General features: G+C 27.3%; 1 protein-coding gene across 1 annotated transcript in view; it reads right to left on the bottom strand.

Annotated features, from left to right (window-relative positions):
• The window catches only part of LOC100212871 (RCC1 and BTB domain-containing protein 1), a 33,802-nt gene extending 23,379 nt beyond the window's left edge, over nucleotides 1-10,423 (bottom strand). The window contains exons 1-2 of the mRNA XM_065788105.1: nucleotides 10,115-10,423; nucleotides 9,882-10,039 (exon numbers count right to left, since the gene is read on the bottom strand). Of these exons, the coding sequence (XP_065644177.1) occupies nucleotides 9,882-10,039; nucleotides 10,115-10,388 (432 nt within the window). The 5' untranslated portion in view covers nucleotides 10,389-10,423. The remainder of the gene's footprint in view (nucleotides 1-9,881; nucleotides 10,040-10,114) is intronic.
• Nucleotides 10,424-19,192: the final 8,769 nt, after the last annotated feature.

The following is a 19,192-nucleotide window of genomic DNA, read 5'->3' as shown; positions in this document are numbered from 1 at the left end:
GAGGTCAAAATACGAATTTTAGCCAATACGTACAGTCGTTGACTATTGGCCGACAATTATTTTCCATGCTATCTTATATACATACAAGGAATTAAAGTATGGCAACTAGCAATCAATGGTAGTAAATGATATTAAAATTGCATATAAATGGTCTAACAAATAAAATTAAGTTACACTTTATGTAGAAAAATTTAAACCTCATATACTTAGACTAACTAAGTGAAACCCACCTAACGCCTTTAATTCTTGATAAAGAGCTTGAAATTATTGACTATTTCTTAATAAATTTAGAATCACAAAATGCTCATAGTGGTGGTTGTATATTATATTATAAAAGTGACATAAGAGTAAAGCCAGATCCTAAATCTATCGTCTAAGATATGTGCCATTGGTCATTATCTACTGGACAAGTCATTAACAAAACTAATTTTGATTGTGATGTTTTGTATAGATATCCACAGGAAAACAAAACCGCCTTCATAGAATTTATTTTTGAATTGGAAACACAATTCATTCAAAAATGTTACCATTCTTGATGATTTCAACAAAAATATACTTTCAAATGACAAACACATTGTAAACCTAAAGCAATATATCAAAAATAATCAAATATTTTCAACAATAAATCAACAAAAATATCTGAAAAATCAAGTATTTGTATTGATTTAGCAATTGTTAATTGTACTCTTATCAAAACTAATGAAAAAGAAAAATATTCTGACTATGAAATGATTACTTGTAAAAAATCTACCATAGAAAAAAATGATCCAAAACTAAAAACGCAACTAATAGTATTGTCAATAATAAACTGAATTTGCATAAAACTGATTATTCTTTATTAAATAAAAACATTTCAATTGAATTTAAAAATATAAAAGAAGAAACTGAAATAATGGCTAATAGTTAATAAGAAATTGTTAAGAAAAACAACATAAATATACAAGAAAAAGCATTTAAAATGAATAATAAAATCAATAATAACAATCAATCTATTCACAATAACCAGTTAAGGAATTCTAAATATATAGATACAGTAAAAGAATATAATCAAGAGGGGAAAACATATGTTTGGTCCAAATACCATGGGTATCTAAACATATGTTTGGTCCAAATACCATGGGTATCTAAACATATGTTTGGTCCAAATACCATGGGTATCTAAACATATGTTTGGTACAAATACCATGGGTATCTAAACATATGTTTGGTACAAATACCATGGGTATCTAAACATATGTTTGGCACAAATACCATGGGTATCTAAACATATGTTTAGATACCCATGGTATTTGTACCAATCAAAAATTGATTCATTCACAAATGATCCTAAAACACATTGGAGTTGGTTGAAATATCAAACAACATTCAAACGATTAATTAAATTAAACATAATAGATGATATCAAGTTTGAAGAAGAAAATGTTATTAAGTTTCGAAAAAATGAAACAAAAAAATCCACTGTAGATAAATATAATGAATTTCTAATCCAAAGTATCATAGAAATTGAAACATCGATTCAAAGTGATAAAATTATAATACAATAGAAAATTTATCATTAATCATAATATTGCTGGTTTTAGTGAAATTATTCCTTTAACTGTTGCAAGACTTAAATGATATAGTGAAACAAATACAAAACAAAAAACCAATGTGTGAGAAAATGTTTTTATCTTCAAATAATTATATTTATCATTTTTAAGTGTTTTATTAAAAATAATTAACTTATTGTAAAAAAAAATCAATTAATATGCATCCTACTTATGAAAAAAAAACCCAATTAACATGCATCCTACTTATGAAAAAAAAAACCCAATTAACATGCATCCTACTTATGAAAAAAAAAAAAAAAAGAAATGCTCTTTACAAGTTGTTGTTAAGTTATTTTGAAAGAAATAATAAAAAAAACTTTTTAAATCAATTTGGTTTCAGAAAAAATAGATCAATTGAATCAGCTAATCAACTAATGTTTTCTAAATGGAGAACATCTTTGAATAACAGTAAAGCTAGACCTTAAAAGGGCATTCGAAACAATAAATAGAAAGATTCTTATAGAAAAGCTACAAGATAACAAAGTTAAAAGTTACAAAGTTAACATTTCTATACTGAATTGTAGACAATCTTTCAATGAGAACTCAAGTAGTAAAAATAAAAGATGAAGAAGTAGGTGAACTGGTTTGTGATATAGGAGTTTCAGTGAGTAGTGTGCTTGGACCTCTTTTGTTTATCATTTTTATGAATAACACTGCATCAAAAACTCAGTTTGCAAATTTGTTTTGCTGATAATACATTGGTTTGTATCGAGGGTACAAACTTTGAAGAAGCTACTTTTTAACCTTTTGACTTATATTTGTACTTTTAAAAAAACACTGTAGACGGTTTAGAAATAATAAACTTAAATTAAACGCACTCGAGTCCAAAGCAATGCGAATTTTATTAAAATGTGACTGATCAACTCACAAAACAGAAATGTTGAAACTGCTAGGTTGGATCCGTAGTAAAAAAATAATTGTTAAATCACTTTTATTCATGTAAATTATTCATGTTACATTATTAATTATGCTAATTATTCATGTTACATTAACTTTAATGTTTTATTCATTTTATATTCAATAGTTACATTAACTGAAAATGAAATATTTAAGCCATTCTATTTAAAAAGTTGTGAGTTACATCAACATAACACAAGACAAGTTAGTTTTTTCATAGATATAGGCAATATAATAGAGCAGGGCTAAAGTTATTGCTCGTATGAGGTTTAAAATTATATCACAAATCAGTTAACAAATTCATTCAACTAGACTCCAAAAAATTCAAAAAAAGACTTGTTTAAACATTAAAAGAAAATTAACTAATAGAACTGTACATTTATTTTAATTTCTTGTAAAAGTTACAAAATTAGCACTAAGTTGCTAATTAAATATATAAATAAATAATATATATTAGGGTGTTCCAAGAACAACTTTTTTTAAAAATGCATGTTTCTACCCTCTAAATGTGTTCTATACAATCAAATCATACTGGAATTAAAAAATAAAAATAAAAATATCTATTTTAGTGGTAGCTCGAGACCTGGTTGAACATCAGACAGGTCCCTATAACCAGGCTTGAACAGGAATGGCATGCGATTGAGCGCTATTGCTGACCACGCAAATGAATTTATTTTTTGACAACTTGACCACAACTATATAGATGTTTAAATAATTTTTTAACATTTTAGAAATGCGCTAAAAACAGAAATGCTAGCTAAACTTAAACTAGGAAGTAAATAAAAAAATATAATAAAAAAAGAAAACAATTCCTTAAGAAAAAGAAAATATATAAGCACTAAAATGAAACTCAAAAAACTCAAACTTGAAGCGAATGTACTTTTTGTTACATTTTTAATTGTTTAAAAAAAAATTACTTAGAAATTTATCTTTTGAAATGTTTCATTAAAGTTACACAAAATGCTTATACAAATTACTTCTAATGATTGTTTAATGAATGAACAAATTTATATATTATATATGTTATATATATTATTTTTAAATTGTAAAAACATTTATTTTTTCCAAAAAGTTGTAAAAAAAAAAAGAAGCTGTTTAAAAAAATACCCTAGTCTGTTTAAGAATGAAAGGCAGATTCAGAGAAAGAAGAACAAAACAAGAAAACTGAATTGTGAAAAAAATGGATCCATGCATGCGGCAGAAAATCTTTTAATATTAATAATGTAAAGAAAGATACATATATTTGCTTGTTACATTGAAATCAAAGGTACTACTAAAGACCATCCTAATCCATTAAAAGCAAATCTTACAAAACATCAGATTAATTCTATTAACAAAAGGAAAAGTAAAAACCCAACTATTTGCACTTCCAATATCTTTTTCTTAGGCTTCACAACAACTATGTTGTTGTTAAGCCTAAGAAAAAGATATTGGAAGATGTTGATTTTCAAATAGAAATTATTACTCTATCATCTTGCAAACCTAATACAGAAAATGATTTTACTGAAGATAGTCAATTTAAAGTTAAAATTAATAGTAATTTGGGTGATCATTATGGCTCCTTAGCTTTAGATGCTTCAAATAATATTACTGTTAAAACTTGTGACCAGTCTACTCAAACCATTTAAAATAAATATCTACTTGCAGCTAAAATTAAAACTGTTATATTAAATAGATGTCTTGACAATCCTATTCAATTTCCCTCAACATCTCATTCAAATTCTTCTAGTGTATCAAGTTTATCATCTAGTAATATCATGTTAATGGAGTATATTTTATCTTCTGAAGTTAAATACTTTATTGGTTTAACACCAGCACAACTTTCTTGTGTGATTTTCTTGGACCTGCAAAATCTCTTCTACTAGAACAGTTCAAGAAAAGTTAAAACCTCTACTGATTCATCTAAGTTATCAATAAAAGAACAGTTGTTTGTTACATTATTAAGACTTCTTAGAGGGTTTAATATATTTAATCTTGGGCAATTCTCAAATTAGTGAAACCAGAGAGCTTATTTTTCAAACACTTCTTTTACAATTTTTTAGCATATTTTTACAATAAACTAATTAAACTTGCGTTTTAAAATACATTTAGAAGTTTTTGTATAGCATTGATATTAATTTCTTCAGTTAATAAAATTTGAAATTTTTTTATTTTTAATGTCAGTATATTATTTTCCATTCATCACAATAAATAAATATTTAATATTTTTATAATTACATAAAAGCATTTTCTTAACTACTTTAATATAATTTAAACAAAAAAAATTTAACTTTGAAAAAATATTTATACATATATATTACAATTCAGTAAATACCCTTTTTGTGATGTCACACACATAACAAAATAAATGAAAAGTTTTATTTGTGAGCAAACTAGAATGCTTTTTTTGAAAATAATTTTAGTTATAAGCAAAATGTATTGAAGAAACAAAATGAAAAAAATTTTTTTATGATATTGTGGTAAAATAACTAAAAAAAAATTATAAAAAGTTTGGTCACACACATAGCGTAGTTTTAAAATTAATGATATATATGTGACATTACGCAAATAAGATCATTAAATTTAAAAAATCAGAAAATAAATAATTGATAAGGATTGGAACTAAATCATAAATACAATATATAATTTTTCTTTTTTTGAATATAAATGGTTTTATGATTTTTTTGTTCAATTTTTTTTTTTTTGTGTGTAATTCATGTCCTCAAGGCCGAGAAGGCCACTACAGATGAGGAGGCTACTCGTGGTTATAACCCTCTCTCAACTCTATAACTCCAAAACACAAACCTTGATGAACTAAGCAGAGAAACAAGTTGAGCACAGTACTACCAGGGACATGGTGGAAATTGAACTCGGAACTCTACCACTACACCACTACCGAATATAACATTGATGAATATAATATTGATATAAATTTCTTTTTTAAAAATTATTCTCAATTTCTTCAACAAATTCAACATGAAAATAACCATAGTACTATTTGAAAGTTATTTCAGTTTGAATCAGCTTAAAAAGATGAATTAAATAACTCTATTAATTATTGATTTTAAGGTCTTTGTAAATTTTAATAGTTTTCTGTTTTAAGTTTAGGTTAATATATAATAATATAAATAAAAAGTATTGAGCTGAGAGATTGAAAAACATTAGAGGAAAACGAAAGAATACTGTTCAATATAAGTTAAAAGGATTAAGAATCTGTGAAAAATGAAAGTTGCAAAAATGAACAGCACAGAAAAGTATTCATATAAAGAAAAAAAATTAGTAGACAAAAATATAAAGACCAACAAAATGATTCGATAGAATGGAAAGAGAAAAAAGCTGAGAAAATATTTTTTGACAATGTTTTTGAGAGAGGCTTACTCTATTTTTCAATCAACCTATGGAGAAATAATGCCTTTCTCTACGCTTTGTAAGCTTTGGTCAAAAAATATACTTTCTTTAGAAGAAATGCCCACAGACCAGTGTAAGTGAAAACTGTTTGAGAATTTTCGCTTATTAATTAAAGCAATTGGCATCAGCTATATTGCGTGTCTTCAATTACAATCCAAAAATGGGTGCCTAGGATAAGTATTAGAGGAATTACTATTTACTTTATCTAAATTTCAGGAACACATTCATATAAAAAGAGTTCAAGCAGCTGAATTTGAAAAAGACAAGGGGATTGCAGGAGAAAGAGTTCTTTAGGTGGATTTTGCAATGGCATATATTTGCGAATATCCAAATGAAGTACAAAATGCACTGTGGAGTAGGAACACTGTTTACTGGTACTGCTCTCAACAACAATAATTGAAAAACATACCTTATCTGTTCAGACACTAGAGGCAAGGGCAAAGATAGTGTTTACTGCTTTATTGGGTAATTATACGAGATACTTCTGTTTAAAAATTGTAATAATGATGCTGAAACTCTTTTCACCAATGGCCCATCATCAGAATTTAAAAATAAGTTTATGATGAAATTACTCAACTAATTATTTTTGCAATAAAATAAAACGTTTGAGTGGAAAATTTTTACAACTTCACAAAGAAAAGGGCTTGTAGATGGTGTTGGAAGAAGAGTTAAGTCTCTTGTTCGAATGAAATGTATGAGCAAGAATGAGAAATTGTGTATATAAACGTCTATGGATTTGTTTAATGTTTTCAAACCATTAATGACAGCTACTAATATTCTCTATATTACCAATGATGAAATCATTAGTAAATAGACAACAATAAACCTCGGTTAGAAGTCAAAAAAACACTGGAAATACTAAAAATTCATGATGTGAGTGCTTTCAATGAAGGTCATTTTTCAATGAAATCATTTTTCAAAATAAGTGACTTAAAGTCATCTTATTTTCAAATAAACTATATTAATGACATGCAAGCTCAATCTTCCCAATCTTCATAAATGGCTTTTAATGATCGGAGCCTTGAAGAATAATAAAACTATGTACCCTGATAAAACAAAGCATAAAAAGTTGAAACTTTAAAAAAATAAAAGTGCTACTCAATTTAATCTTTATTTCAGTTTAAAAATAAAATAAAAAATTGTTTCAAATTTATCAAATAAATAAAAGTTCGTACAGTGTCACACACATAACAAAATTTGTCACACACATAACACTAAAGATTATCATTTATTTTTATGAAGTTATTGAAATTTTGAAAAATAAAAGTATTTTTTATAAACATCAATATGTTGTCTGTAACATTAAAAAAAAATCATTAAACTAATCATAGCCAATTAGCAAAAATATTTAATCAAAGTTTAAAATTTAAATTTATAGTTTTGTACGCGTAACACACAAAATGCAACTAATCAGTTCTTTTACTAGTAAGCGCAATAAGTATATTATTAAGAGAAATGTTATTTTTTATCAGACACATCTCCTACTATAATCTATGCAATATATATCTTGCATATCTGTAGTAAACAATTTTTTATTGCCCCTTTTATTTGAAAATATTTGTACCAGAGTCACACATGTAACCTTAGAATCGCCTTATTGCTCATATGTATAATGTGAGTTTATTTTATATACGTTCATATTCACAACTTAGATAATGTACATGTTTCATCATTTTAAATGTCTTGAATATAAAATGTTTCCAGAACGTGAAGTTTTCAAAAAAAATGTTGCCTAAAGTATTTCAAACATTCAAAAATATCCGTGCTACTATTGATTGAATAGAGTTTAGATGCGAAGTTCCAAGAAATTATGCTCAACAAAGAAACACATATTCATCATACAAGAATCACTGCACAATGAAATGTCTTAATGCTGAGAACCCAAATGGTGCAGCTTGTTATGTGTCAGACTTGTATGAGGAAAGCATTACTGATGTTGATTTATTTCATAAATATGGTATAATGAAATATATTAATCTACAAGACACATTTACTGTAGATAAAGGTTTTAAAATACAGCATTTACTTCTAGAAAAACAAGCTACTATATTTGTTCCACTATTTTTAGGTAAATACAAAAAATTTACTAAAGAAGAAATTATGTTGACAAAAAGAATCTCTAGAATCCATATAGAAAAGCCAGAATCCATATAGAAAAGCCAGAATCCATATAGAAAGATTTAACGAGCATTCAAAAAAGTTTAGAATGATTGATTGTGTTATACCTAAATCTTTGGCACCAATAGCTTCTCAACTTGTTTTTGTCGCCTCATGTTTGGTTAACTTCTTTTTTGATTAAATTGATTTACACTGCATTCCATAGGAGTTTGTTTTAATCAGTTTAGCACTAGGAACTTCATCATCAGAAAGAAAAATAAAGATAAAGTTTCACATCTTATAGCCATTATTTTATTTGTTTGTTCGCATCGGAGTCTAGGCACAAGTTAAGATAACTTTATATGATGTATTCAAAACCCTATGCTATTGTTAAAACATCAAAAGCGCCGTGGTCAAATTGTAAAGAAAAAATATTATTAGCGTGGTCAGTTAGAGCATGCAATTGCACGCCTTTCTTGTCCAAGCTTGTATAATTATAAAAAATATGTTTTTCAAAAGCATATTATGTTGGGTTTCAAAAGTAGCAAAACTTTATAAAAATTTTAAAATCATCAAAATATTTTTTAAGCTTTTTGTTGCTGCTAAAGTTGTTTTTAGTGTAATTACATTATAATCATTAATATTATTTTAGTGTAATTACATTATAATCATTAATATTATTTTAGTGTAATTACATTATAATCATTAATATTATTTTAGTGTAATTACATTATAATCATTAATATTATTTTAGTGTAATTACATTATAATCATTAATATTATTTTAGTGTAATTACATTATAATCATTAATATTATTTTAGTGTAATTACATTATAATCATTAATATTATTTTAGTGTAATTACATTATAATCATTAATATTATTTTAGTATTTTCACACCACATTTAATATTTTTGTGATTTACTATTTAGAGAAGCTAAATACAGAGAAAAATATAGTGTGTAAATAAGTTTTGTTATCTTGGAGATACAATTAGATCAGCTAGTGGATTAGATAAGGCATTAAAAGCAAAAGTAAGGTGTTCCTGGACCAAGGCCAAAGATTTTTCTCTGCTTCTAACAAAAGGCGAATCATTAAAATTTAAAGGAAGATTATGCACCAAAACGGGCAATATAGGTTTATAATGACTCTAAATAGCAAAAAAAAAAATTGGACGGACTAAGAGAATGGGAATAGTGAGTGCATCTGATAGGAAGCATTTTGGTTTAATGCAACATTTTATTTAAAATGCAATAATTACATTTAGAAATTTAGTTTTTTATTTCTTTAATAAATATATAATGTCCGTGACCTTTTAATTGCATATCCATAGATCATCCAGGTCATATTTTAAAAATCCGGAAAATTGATTGGGTATAATATCCAGAAAAAATCCAGAATACATTTTCCCTTATTTTCCTCTTAATTTTGTTTTTAGCAAGTTTGAAGAGTTGTTTCCAATTTTTTTTTCTATTTTTCTTTTAATTTTTGTATGAGTGAAAAAGCTTAAAAAACAAATATATTACAAAAATGTACACTTAAATTTGTAGGTATGGAAAATGCTTTGGATATTCTGAAGAACTAAAAGTTGAGAAAAATATTCATAATTCAGGAAATACCCATAAAAAGATAATCCCTACACATCTATTGATTCTATTGTTCATAGTTAGTACTATTACTCTTCTTTTTTTTTTGTTTTGTTTATTTCACTAAAATCTGTTTGTTTCACTAAAATTTGTTGTTGTTTACTTGTCTCATTTATTAAATTTTAATGTTTATAACTATAATTAACTACCACTTGCTTTACCTGAATCTGTTATAAAAATATATGTATATGTTAAAATATACATATATGTATAAAAATTTTACCTGCCTTTTTTTTTAAATAATTTTAAAGCTATTTCAATTACCTCTCCATCTTCAGTTAAAGCAATTGAGTGATATGAACCACAAGCAACTTGAATAACTTTTTTCTGCATATAAACCAAAACTGGTTTAGATTTTTCCTCAGATGTATGACCAAGTTGACCATATCCACCATGACCCCAACTATACAGTTCACCAGAATCTGAGAAGGAATTGATAATAATTTCAGTGAAACTTCAAGAAAATTTCATAAATAAATATAACAGAAAACATATACCTGTAACTGCTAAAACATGGGGACCCATTCCATAAGCAAGTTGAACAATATCTTTTTGACACAATTGTTCAATTATTTTAGGTTCTAATGTACTTGAACCATCTCCAACCCCTAAGCAGCCATTTCCATTGAACCCTAGTGCATAAACATCACCATTGGTTAATGATAGCAATGCTTCATTTCCTGCACCTCCAAATACAAAAGCTTTCTTTACCTTAGTTGCAAGACTTGAAGGAATAAAACTAAGGATTGGCCATGAGTTTAAACAAGACATAATTTATTTTTAATTACTATATGTGTGTGTGTTATATATATATATATATATATATATATATATATATATATATATATATATATATATATATATATATATATATATATATATATATATATGTATATATATATATATATATATATATATATATATATATATATATATATATATATATATATATATATATATATATATATATATATATATATAGTATTCTTTTAAATACCTAGATTTAAGTTTAATGAAACTATTGATCTGTTCATTAGTAATGAATTCGAAATAACCTAACAGAAATCTTATATACACAAACTAATAGGGCTTTTATGAAATAAATTGAATGAAAACTTTAAAAAAAAAAAAGATTAAATTTTGGATACAGATTAAGTTAACTTTGACAAAAACTAAACTCTGTTTTTTGCTAATTGATTTTTCATTTTTTATGTTCTTGTTAAAAATTAGTTTGTTTTCTTTCTTAACCAACAAAAATTTGACACAGTCAACCACGAGGTTCTTCTCACCAAGGAATCCATCAAGTATCTATCCTTTGGCTTCTGCTTTTCTTAGTATATTTAACACTTATATTAATAATGTTTCCACTTATCATTTTGCTCACAAAATTAACCTGCTAATAGTTAAAAATACTATTGAAAAAATGCACACAAAAACTAATGAAGTTATATATTCTATCACAGAATATAAGCTAAATACTGACATCACTCTTTTATATTGGATCTTGATATGGGATTATTTTCATGGCAGACTTTCTAAAACTTTCGATAACTTTTGTCCTCAGACTATTAACAAACATTCTCATTTCCTTAGATCTTCTTCTTGCAACAATATCTTCATAGAATCATTTTAAAACAACCTAATTCAGCAGGAGCTTTGTTAAACATCTATGTACTTATGTATAGAACAATCCCCCTCTACCTCATTGGGTTAAACAGAAAACTTAAACTCTAAATCTTTATTTTTAAGTAAATTAAAAGTTATTTTCAGCAGAGCTTTGAAGCCAAGGTCAAAAAATTGGCCCTGGCTCCAGCCCTGATAAAATGTTTGGCTCCAGCTCCAGAGCAACTCTGGGTAAAACAAATCAAAAAATAAAATATTATATAAAATATCAGATTTAAGTGAAGAATGCAGATCGCTTGATATCAACTTAAGTGCAGAAAATAAACTGTACAATTGCTTGTGAAAGAGCCATACTAGTGACTACTATGCACATCTTTGGGTGTTCTTCAATTACCTTAAAAGCTGATTTCACTTTAAAACATTCCCTTTCTTCCATAACTTTACAGTCTCTATGAAATTTTTATTGAAGGTATTTTTATCTAAAAATCAATTTTGGTCACACTTCCCCTTTTTTCTTTTTTATCAAGCTCTCTTTCAAACTTGTCTTTTTATCCAGCAGAATTAGACGACCTGAAAAAATTAAAACTGAATGTAGTGTTGTATATAATTCAGCTGCTTTTTTATTTCTTGACTATTACATTTTAGGCATCTCTTTTATAAGTTTTATTCTGCGTGTTTTGCTCATATTATCTGGCTTTCTTTTAACAGTATTCTACATCTAGCATCAATGTAAACTGCAGCTAGAAATATATTATTGATGTCTTAGTTTTTTTACAAAATACTGGTTTCTTTTGAAGCATCGCGATTAGCTAGCTGTAAAGTATAAATAACACAGCATATCAGCTCAATGTATATTACTATTCTAGGAACTATATATACACCATTCTAGGAACACAAAGAGTTTTTTTCTCAAACTGATGCATTTTCTTTCTCATTTGTATCATCTCATAAATACTTCTCATATTCTTTCTAATTTTCAAGTGTTCTATTGTTTTAAAGTAACTTTGTCAGTATTATTTTAATAAGTTATCCCTATTGTTTTATAGCAACGTATCATATGTAGCAATATGAACCAAATGACATATTACAAAAAATCATTTAAACAAAATTAGTTTCTAAAAAAATGCTACTGCTTTTTTTTGAATGTAAACAAAAACAAATTTTTATACATATGCTAAAGAATAATTTTTAAAATATGAAGTTCTTTTGTGCCTAAGAGTGAGCATCAAATATTTAAGTCTTAAAAAAAAATTTTATGTATATATATATATATATATATATATATATATATATATATATATATATATATATATATATATATATACATACATACATGACATATATATACATAAATGACATTTTTTAATAACAGTAAATTTTAAACTGCAGTTTAATTTAAAGAAAAAAATTACATAAAAAAATAACTTTATAGTACTTAGGAATTCCTTTAACAAAAAATACTGTGTGTACGTGTATATGTATGTATGTTAATACATGTATGACAATAAATCTTCACTAAGCTCCTCAAATTTGGGAAAAGTTACCTAAACCTAGCTGTCCACCCAAATAAGGCGTAGGGGAGCAAAACCACTTACACCTATTATTATTTATTTTACTTTTTTTAATATTATTTATTATTTTTTTATATATTTAATTATTAAATGTATTCTACTTAGGGCTAGATTTACACCCTCATTTTTTGATGATCCTTTTTTTTTTCTTTTTGTTGTCATAATTAAAAATCTATCAAACTTTAATAATTTTAAAGAGTTTTTAAGGCCCTTAGGAACTAAACTTTTACAATATTTTTCTTTATATTATTTTTTTGTTTGTCTGGAGCTTTATTTAGAATGCATTTAAACTTTAATTTTATTATTTAGTTTAAGAGTTATTTATTACATATTTAATATTAATGATAATTTTGTATATGAAAAATGTTATGTTAAGACAAACTAAAAAATAACTGATGACTACCAACATAAATGTTAATGAATTTTATTAAAAAAAAAATTATTTTGCTGTTTTTATTAAGAAAATTTTTCAATTAGAAAATTAATGTCAATAAGTTTAAGTAAACCCACATTACTTGGTATTATTGCCATATTGCTCAAAGTTTCTTGGTTTACAGATGACTTTAAAAAACTCACTGGAACAACTTGTAATAATAAAACATAAAAAGATTATCAAATTTTTTTCAAGATTTGGTAATGGCAATTTCCACACTTTTTTTCTTTGATCAGCTTTATGTAAATAAACATGTTACAGTTGATTCTTGAAATTTACTTTTTATGAATTTGCACAACTTCATCAAACAAGATCATATTGATATCTTGATACTATTGAATATTTTTAATTTCTTTTACATGTTTCATAAGCTTCACATTTTTAATCTTTAGACCAATCGAAAATCAAAAAAATTTTCTTGCATATTCAAAGAACTATGAGTTAATAAGAAATTATAAGAACTAAGAGTTGATCATGATGAGATATGACATGTCTTAAATCTACTGAAAATCTCAAATATTTTGAAATTTCTATCCCAAAAGTCATTTTCCAATGTTGCTGTTCTTTTTTAGTTTCTTCTTCAAGATTTGCTGAACAATGACTTCTTTGAATTAAATAAGTCATCATGGCTTCTCACCATTTGGTTTTAAACCTGTGAAAAACAATATTGAATAAAAATGATTGTAATCTTTGTCCATCTGTTTAGATTCTTGAAAATCTGTGTCCATTTAATGTATTCTGTTCCTTGTGAAATCGAAAACGAAATATTGTCCATGGAAACAGTTCTTTTTTTAAGTTAATGTCATTATTTCTGTTGATATTCAAGTCACAGTGTATAATAAATAATTTATAAACTTCTGGATGTATAGAATCTTAAATAAAATTTTTAAAAGCTAATTGTTCTGGTTCAAAAAGTTTAAATTAAGAATAAAATTATTCTTAGAGCAACAATGAAGTTTATTTATTCAACTTAAAATTGCTTATCGATTCAAAATTATGTTATGAAGTGGTCTTAAATTTGATAAACAGAAGAGAAAAAAAAGAAAAAGGAAGATTATAAAAATATCATTTTTAAAAATAAGTCTCTAAAAACCCTAGAAAATTAAAACATATTATGAACTCATTTTTGGGCCCTCAAAATTGTGGGACCCAAGGCGGTAGCCTAACCGATAGGTAAATTCAGCACTGGTTGTAATACTATTTGTTTTTTTTACTATTTCTTTTATTATTAATATTATTACTAACAATCTTATTGTTGTTATAGTTTTTATTACTTTATTTTACTTTTATTATTGTTGTTGTTATTATTATTATTGTTATTATTATCGTGCGTCAGATCTTTATTTAGAAATATACAATTGATTAATTGATTATGAACAAAAGTTTTAAGCTTGTTGCTATATGATAAGATTGTGTCTTTTAAGCTTGTCACTATATGATAAAGTTGTGTCTAGATCATCCATCCAGTCGGATCACGTGACTAAACGCAAAATCAAAAGTAACCATATTGAATCGGGGGAAAACAAACTATTTTTTGTTAAACGCGAAGTGAAGAAAACCTTATTTAACAATAACTTTATGTCCTACAATTACTTTGAAAGTTAATCAAAAGAAACAACGGAGAGACATCTACAAAAAAGGTCTTTTAGGTGGTTTTACTTTATTTTTACATACTTTTAAATCTCTATTTAAATATGCCTTAAAATGCCTTTCATTGCTGTGTACATATTATTTTGGTTATTTTAGGGTATAAAAAGTAATGATATTTCGATATTTATTTGCAAATACTAAATTAAGATATAAATTCAAAGTAAACCACCAGTAATAAAGTGTGCTGAACAAATACAAACATTAGAAAATTTAGGAGACCATTGCTTGTTAAATACACTACTATCAACAGCACGATTTATCGTATTCAATCACTTTCTTCTAAGTACTTCATATTTAGTAAGACTTAAATTCTAGATTTTATTTATGTTGTTAGTGAAGCCTACTGCAATTAAATTTTTAGCATTTTTTTAAAAAACTAACTCAGCAAACCACTACTGAATTTTTAGTTTGTTTTCCCCCAATTCAAGATGGTTTATTTCAAAACGATGCTTTTAATACGGAGTGACGTCACGCCGACTCAATGGATATCCCACTAGCAATGATGGTAGTTTGCCGAACACTTCTCTATTTAGGGATAAAGGTAGTAAGAGTACATCATGGGTGGCGCTAGCATTTTTTGATCTTCAAAATATCTAACTTCCAGACATGGAGCAAACTCCAAACATTTATATGTTTATACTTATGTCAAATAAGGATGCTTTTTTGTAAGTTATATAGTATAATTTCTCAACAGTATAAATGTCTCACTGAACTATATAAAAACTACTTTTATTAGTTATTTCATAACTAATTAAACTATAATAACTTATTAGTGACGTCACTAGGGGTGCAGGTGACTCTATCACTACCTTACACAGAGGGTAAAACCAAAATAAAATAAATGCAAATATTGACAGAACTGCTCATGCTCGTGTTAATTTATCTTTGCGTTTGACCTAACTAATAGTTTTCAGGTTTTGATTTTTCAATATTCTTTAAATAACTCTTCTACTCATTTCACACAAAAATCATTTATTCAAGATCAAAAGATTGTATCTTGCCCCAACTTTTTTTCTAAAGAAACTCTTTTTTTTTGAAAATTTGAAACCCACGTCGTCGGTCCTGTTTGTAAAAGTCTTGATGGGTGACATCAGAAGTTTACCCCATTGGGTGAGATACACCAACCCCAGCAACGCCACTGAAGATGAGCATGTTTTTCTAATGATGGCATTTGCATTTTTTTAACGGACAATTAATGATTTATACAATATGACCATGCTATTCAGTACTTCCACACTAATAAAATGGAAATCACGAATTTTCCACGTAATTTAATCTAATTTTCAAGTTTATCATATAAGATTCTAAAAACCTTAAAATACAAAAAAAAATTGATTCGCTTTGTCTAAAATTGTGCATTTTTTGTTTAAAATCATGCTAAAAATCTTTGATGAAAAATTTAAATGTCAAAATAAAATACGGATATTAAATATAAAATAACACAGCTCAAAAAAATATTTCTGGGGTAATTTCAAACATAAAGCGATCTCCAACAATAAAGTAAAAATCATTAAGGAGTAAAGCCTACCTTAGCATTTGATTTGACTTTTATAACACTTTTTAAAAGGTTCTCGGGTAATTAAATGTCGCGGGCAGTGGAATTTTTTTTCTTTAACCAATGTTTCACTCAAAATAGACTAAGATTGTTACATCTGCTAACTAATTTCTTTTATCGGTCTTTATGAGTTTTAATTGACGAAACTCTCTATCAGCTGTAGTATTGTTAACAAACGAACTTAGATCCCTCCATTCGGATTACAGCTGGGTCAAAATTCACTGCATTTTTAAATTTGGAAAACGTCTTAGAAGGGCGTAAAGTTTCAACAAAGCTACGTTTTGACATGGCCAAACGTAGAGGGAATCAAGTATTTTGCAAATGTCGAAAAAAATGATTCTTGAAAGAGAATCTTTTTTTACTCTTTATCCAATGACCTCACTGTTGAATACTGCAGGTGTTCATCAATAGTCTAGCAAGCATTAGGTCTTGATATGAATAAAGTAATTAGTGTTGTTACGACTATTAAATAATTCGAATGTCGACTAAATTGACTTATATGTTTTCTAAAGTCGATCTAAATCGACTAATACAATTTTGAAACAATTAAGTCAACTAAAAGTCGATTTAGTCGAAGTATGTAAATAATTTTTTTTTTTGAATTAAATGGTGATAAAAATAATAAAGTAACTTGTATTTCCTTTCTATTTTTTAATATAATATTATTTAAATAATAATGGAGCAAAAGAATATAAGAGAAGGGCTGCTTCGACAACGGGACAATCTATTTCTAGGCTCCAATAATTTAGAGACCTTCTCAAATACTTGCTATCACTGTGTCACAAAATGACTTTCAATTCGAACCTCTTTTTCCAAGAAAAACCTTCGGGGGTATGATAATACAAGTATGTAGGAATACATTAGAATGAAAAGAAAAATCAATTTGAAAATTTTGAATTTTTTGGCCTATTGACAAGATTACTAATCAAATGAAATAAAACATTTTTTACATAAAAATTGTATATTTTTATCATATAAGTTACTAACAAAAATAAACATCTTGTTAAAGTAAGAGTTCCTAGGCTCTTTATCGATTTTGAAAATCCGGGAAATTCCTGCGAATAGTTTCGTTGTGTCTTTTTAAGTGCAAAGCTATTTAAAATACCAAATCAAGCAAAAACTCACAATAACAATAGAAAAACTTTCCCCATACTCCATCGATTCCTACCATGATAAGTTCATTTGACTGAAGACCTCTGATCTGAACTAAAGTGTTTCCTAGAGTTTCAACATTTGCAGTAGACGTTTGGATTAATCTCCAATAGACGTTTGGATGTGTCTTAAATTTCTGAGATGACAAACAAGTCAGAAAGATGCTTTCAAAGTGACTCAAATTTTTATTTGAGGTTTTTTCAACTACTCGCTGGGGAGCTACTTTGTTAAGTGTTTGAAAACCCTGGTTTTGAACTTGTTGAAGTTGCTGAGCAGTCAAAGTGGATGTAGATGCAGGTGGATGCAGTCAAGGTGGATGAAGCTGCTGGAAAAAATTCTTTTTGTCTTGATGGCCCTGGAAAAAAAGCTTACATCAACATAACACAGCTTCTCATATTACAAAGTTTTCTTGTTTTAATAAAAGAGTCAAAACAAAAGCATATTAAGAATATGGCTAAAAGAAAATATTTTTTACCTGGAGTAACAGAAAGATGCCTTTCTATTCTTTGACTAAGATGCACAGTGTCATGGGGCGAAGGAACCTTTTTAATTATAACAAAAGCAGCTACTTTTTCTGCTACTTTTATGACTTTTGCTGCAACTTCAAGCAAGTTCTGTCGAAGCATTCTTTTTGTACAATTATGTGGAACCCCTCTTCCAATCAGTGAAAAACATAATGACTGGTTGTATTTGTTGTTTCAATTGGCTGAGAACTTCCAAAATTGGGTTTTCTCACATAACAAATCATGCAATCACATATTGATTCTCTTGTTACAGGACAAATCTTTATGTTTTGGTAGTCAGGCAGTGAGGGTTCAAGTTGAACATCTTCACCTGTATAGCAGATCATGGAAAAATTGAGCCTTGAGAGATTGCCTTTTGTATTTTCATGTGACATGAAACCTGCAAACATTATTTATCGCTTGCAGTTTCACTCAAGTGTTCACCCTTGTACCAGGTGTGACATTAGGTCAAAGAATCTTTATCAGAGTGGTGAGCTCCGAACATTAGGCTCCATTCAAATTGGTTATACTGGGTTCCAAGCAGCAGGTTCACAAACAAAAAAAGCCAGGGGCTTTTAGAATGTTGTGCATAAGTCAGTTATTAATTTAGATGAAGGAACACTCATCTTGGACTTCATTCCACCCATGCAACTTCACTAGCTTCTTGGAGTTGTTAACCATCTCTTCAAGAGTCTGTGTCTGGAGTGGAAAAATTAACCAGAGGGGCCAAAAATGATGAACTTTCTACAACAACATTTTCATTAAGGGCAATTTGCACGCATTAAGTGTAAAAGGCTTTTACAAAATGTTGACTTGCTTCAACAACTTGCGGAAAAGCATGCTTGTTTTTTAGCATTTCCACTCATTGGCACATTCAGAAAGTTTGATGCAGTTGTTAACGCTTCCATTGGAAATGTTCCTTAAGAAAACTATCGCATCTTTATTGAAGAATTCAAGGATTCCTACCTCAAGATTCCAAACACGAGTGTCACTCCCAAAGCCCATGGTGTCTTTTTTTATGAAACACGGTTTATTGATCGCCACAACCACTTACCGAGATTTATTATAAGCAAGCAGCAGAATCACTC

This window comes from Hydra vulgaris, chromosome 01 (genome assembly GCF_038396675.1).
Source record: "Hydra vulgaris chromosome 01, alternate assembly HydraT2T_AEP".
NCBI lineage: Eukaryota > Metazoa > Cnidaria > Hydrozoa > Anthoathecata > Hydridae > Hydra > Hydra vulgaris.
The sequence above is the reverse complement of the archived record's forward strand: the minus strand, read 5'-3'. Positions and strand labels throughout refer to the sequence as shown.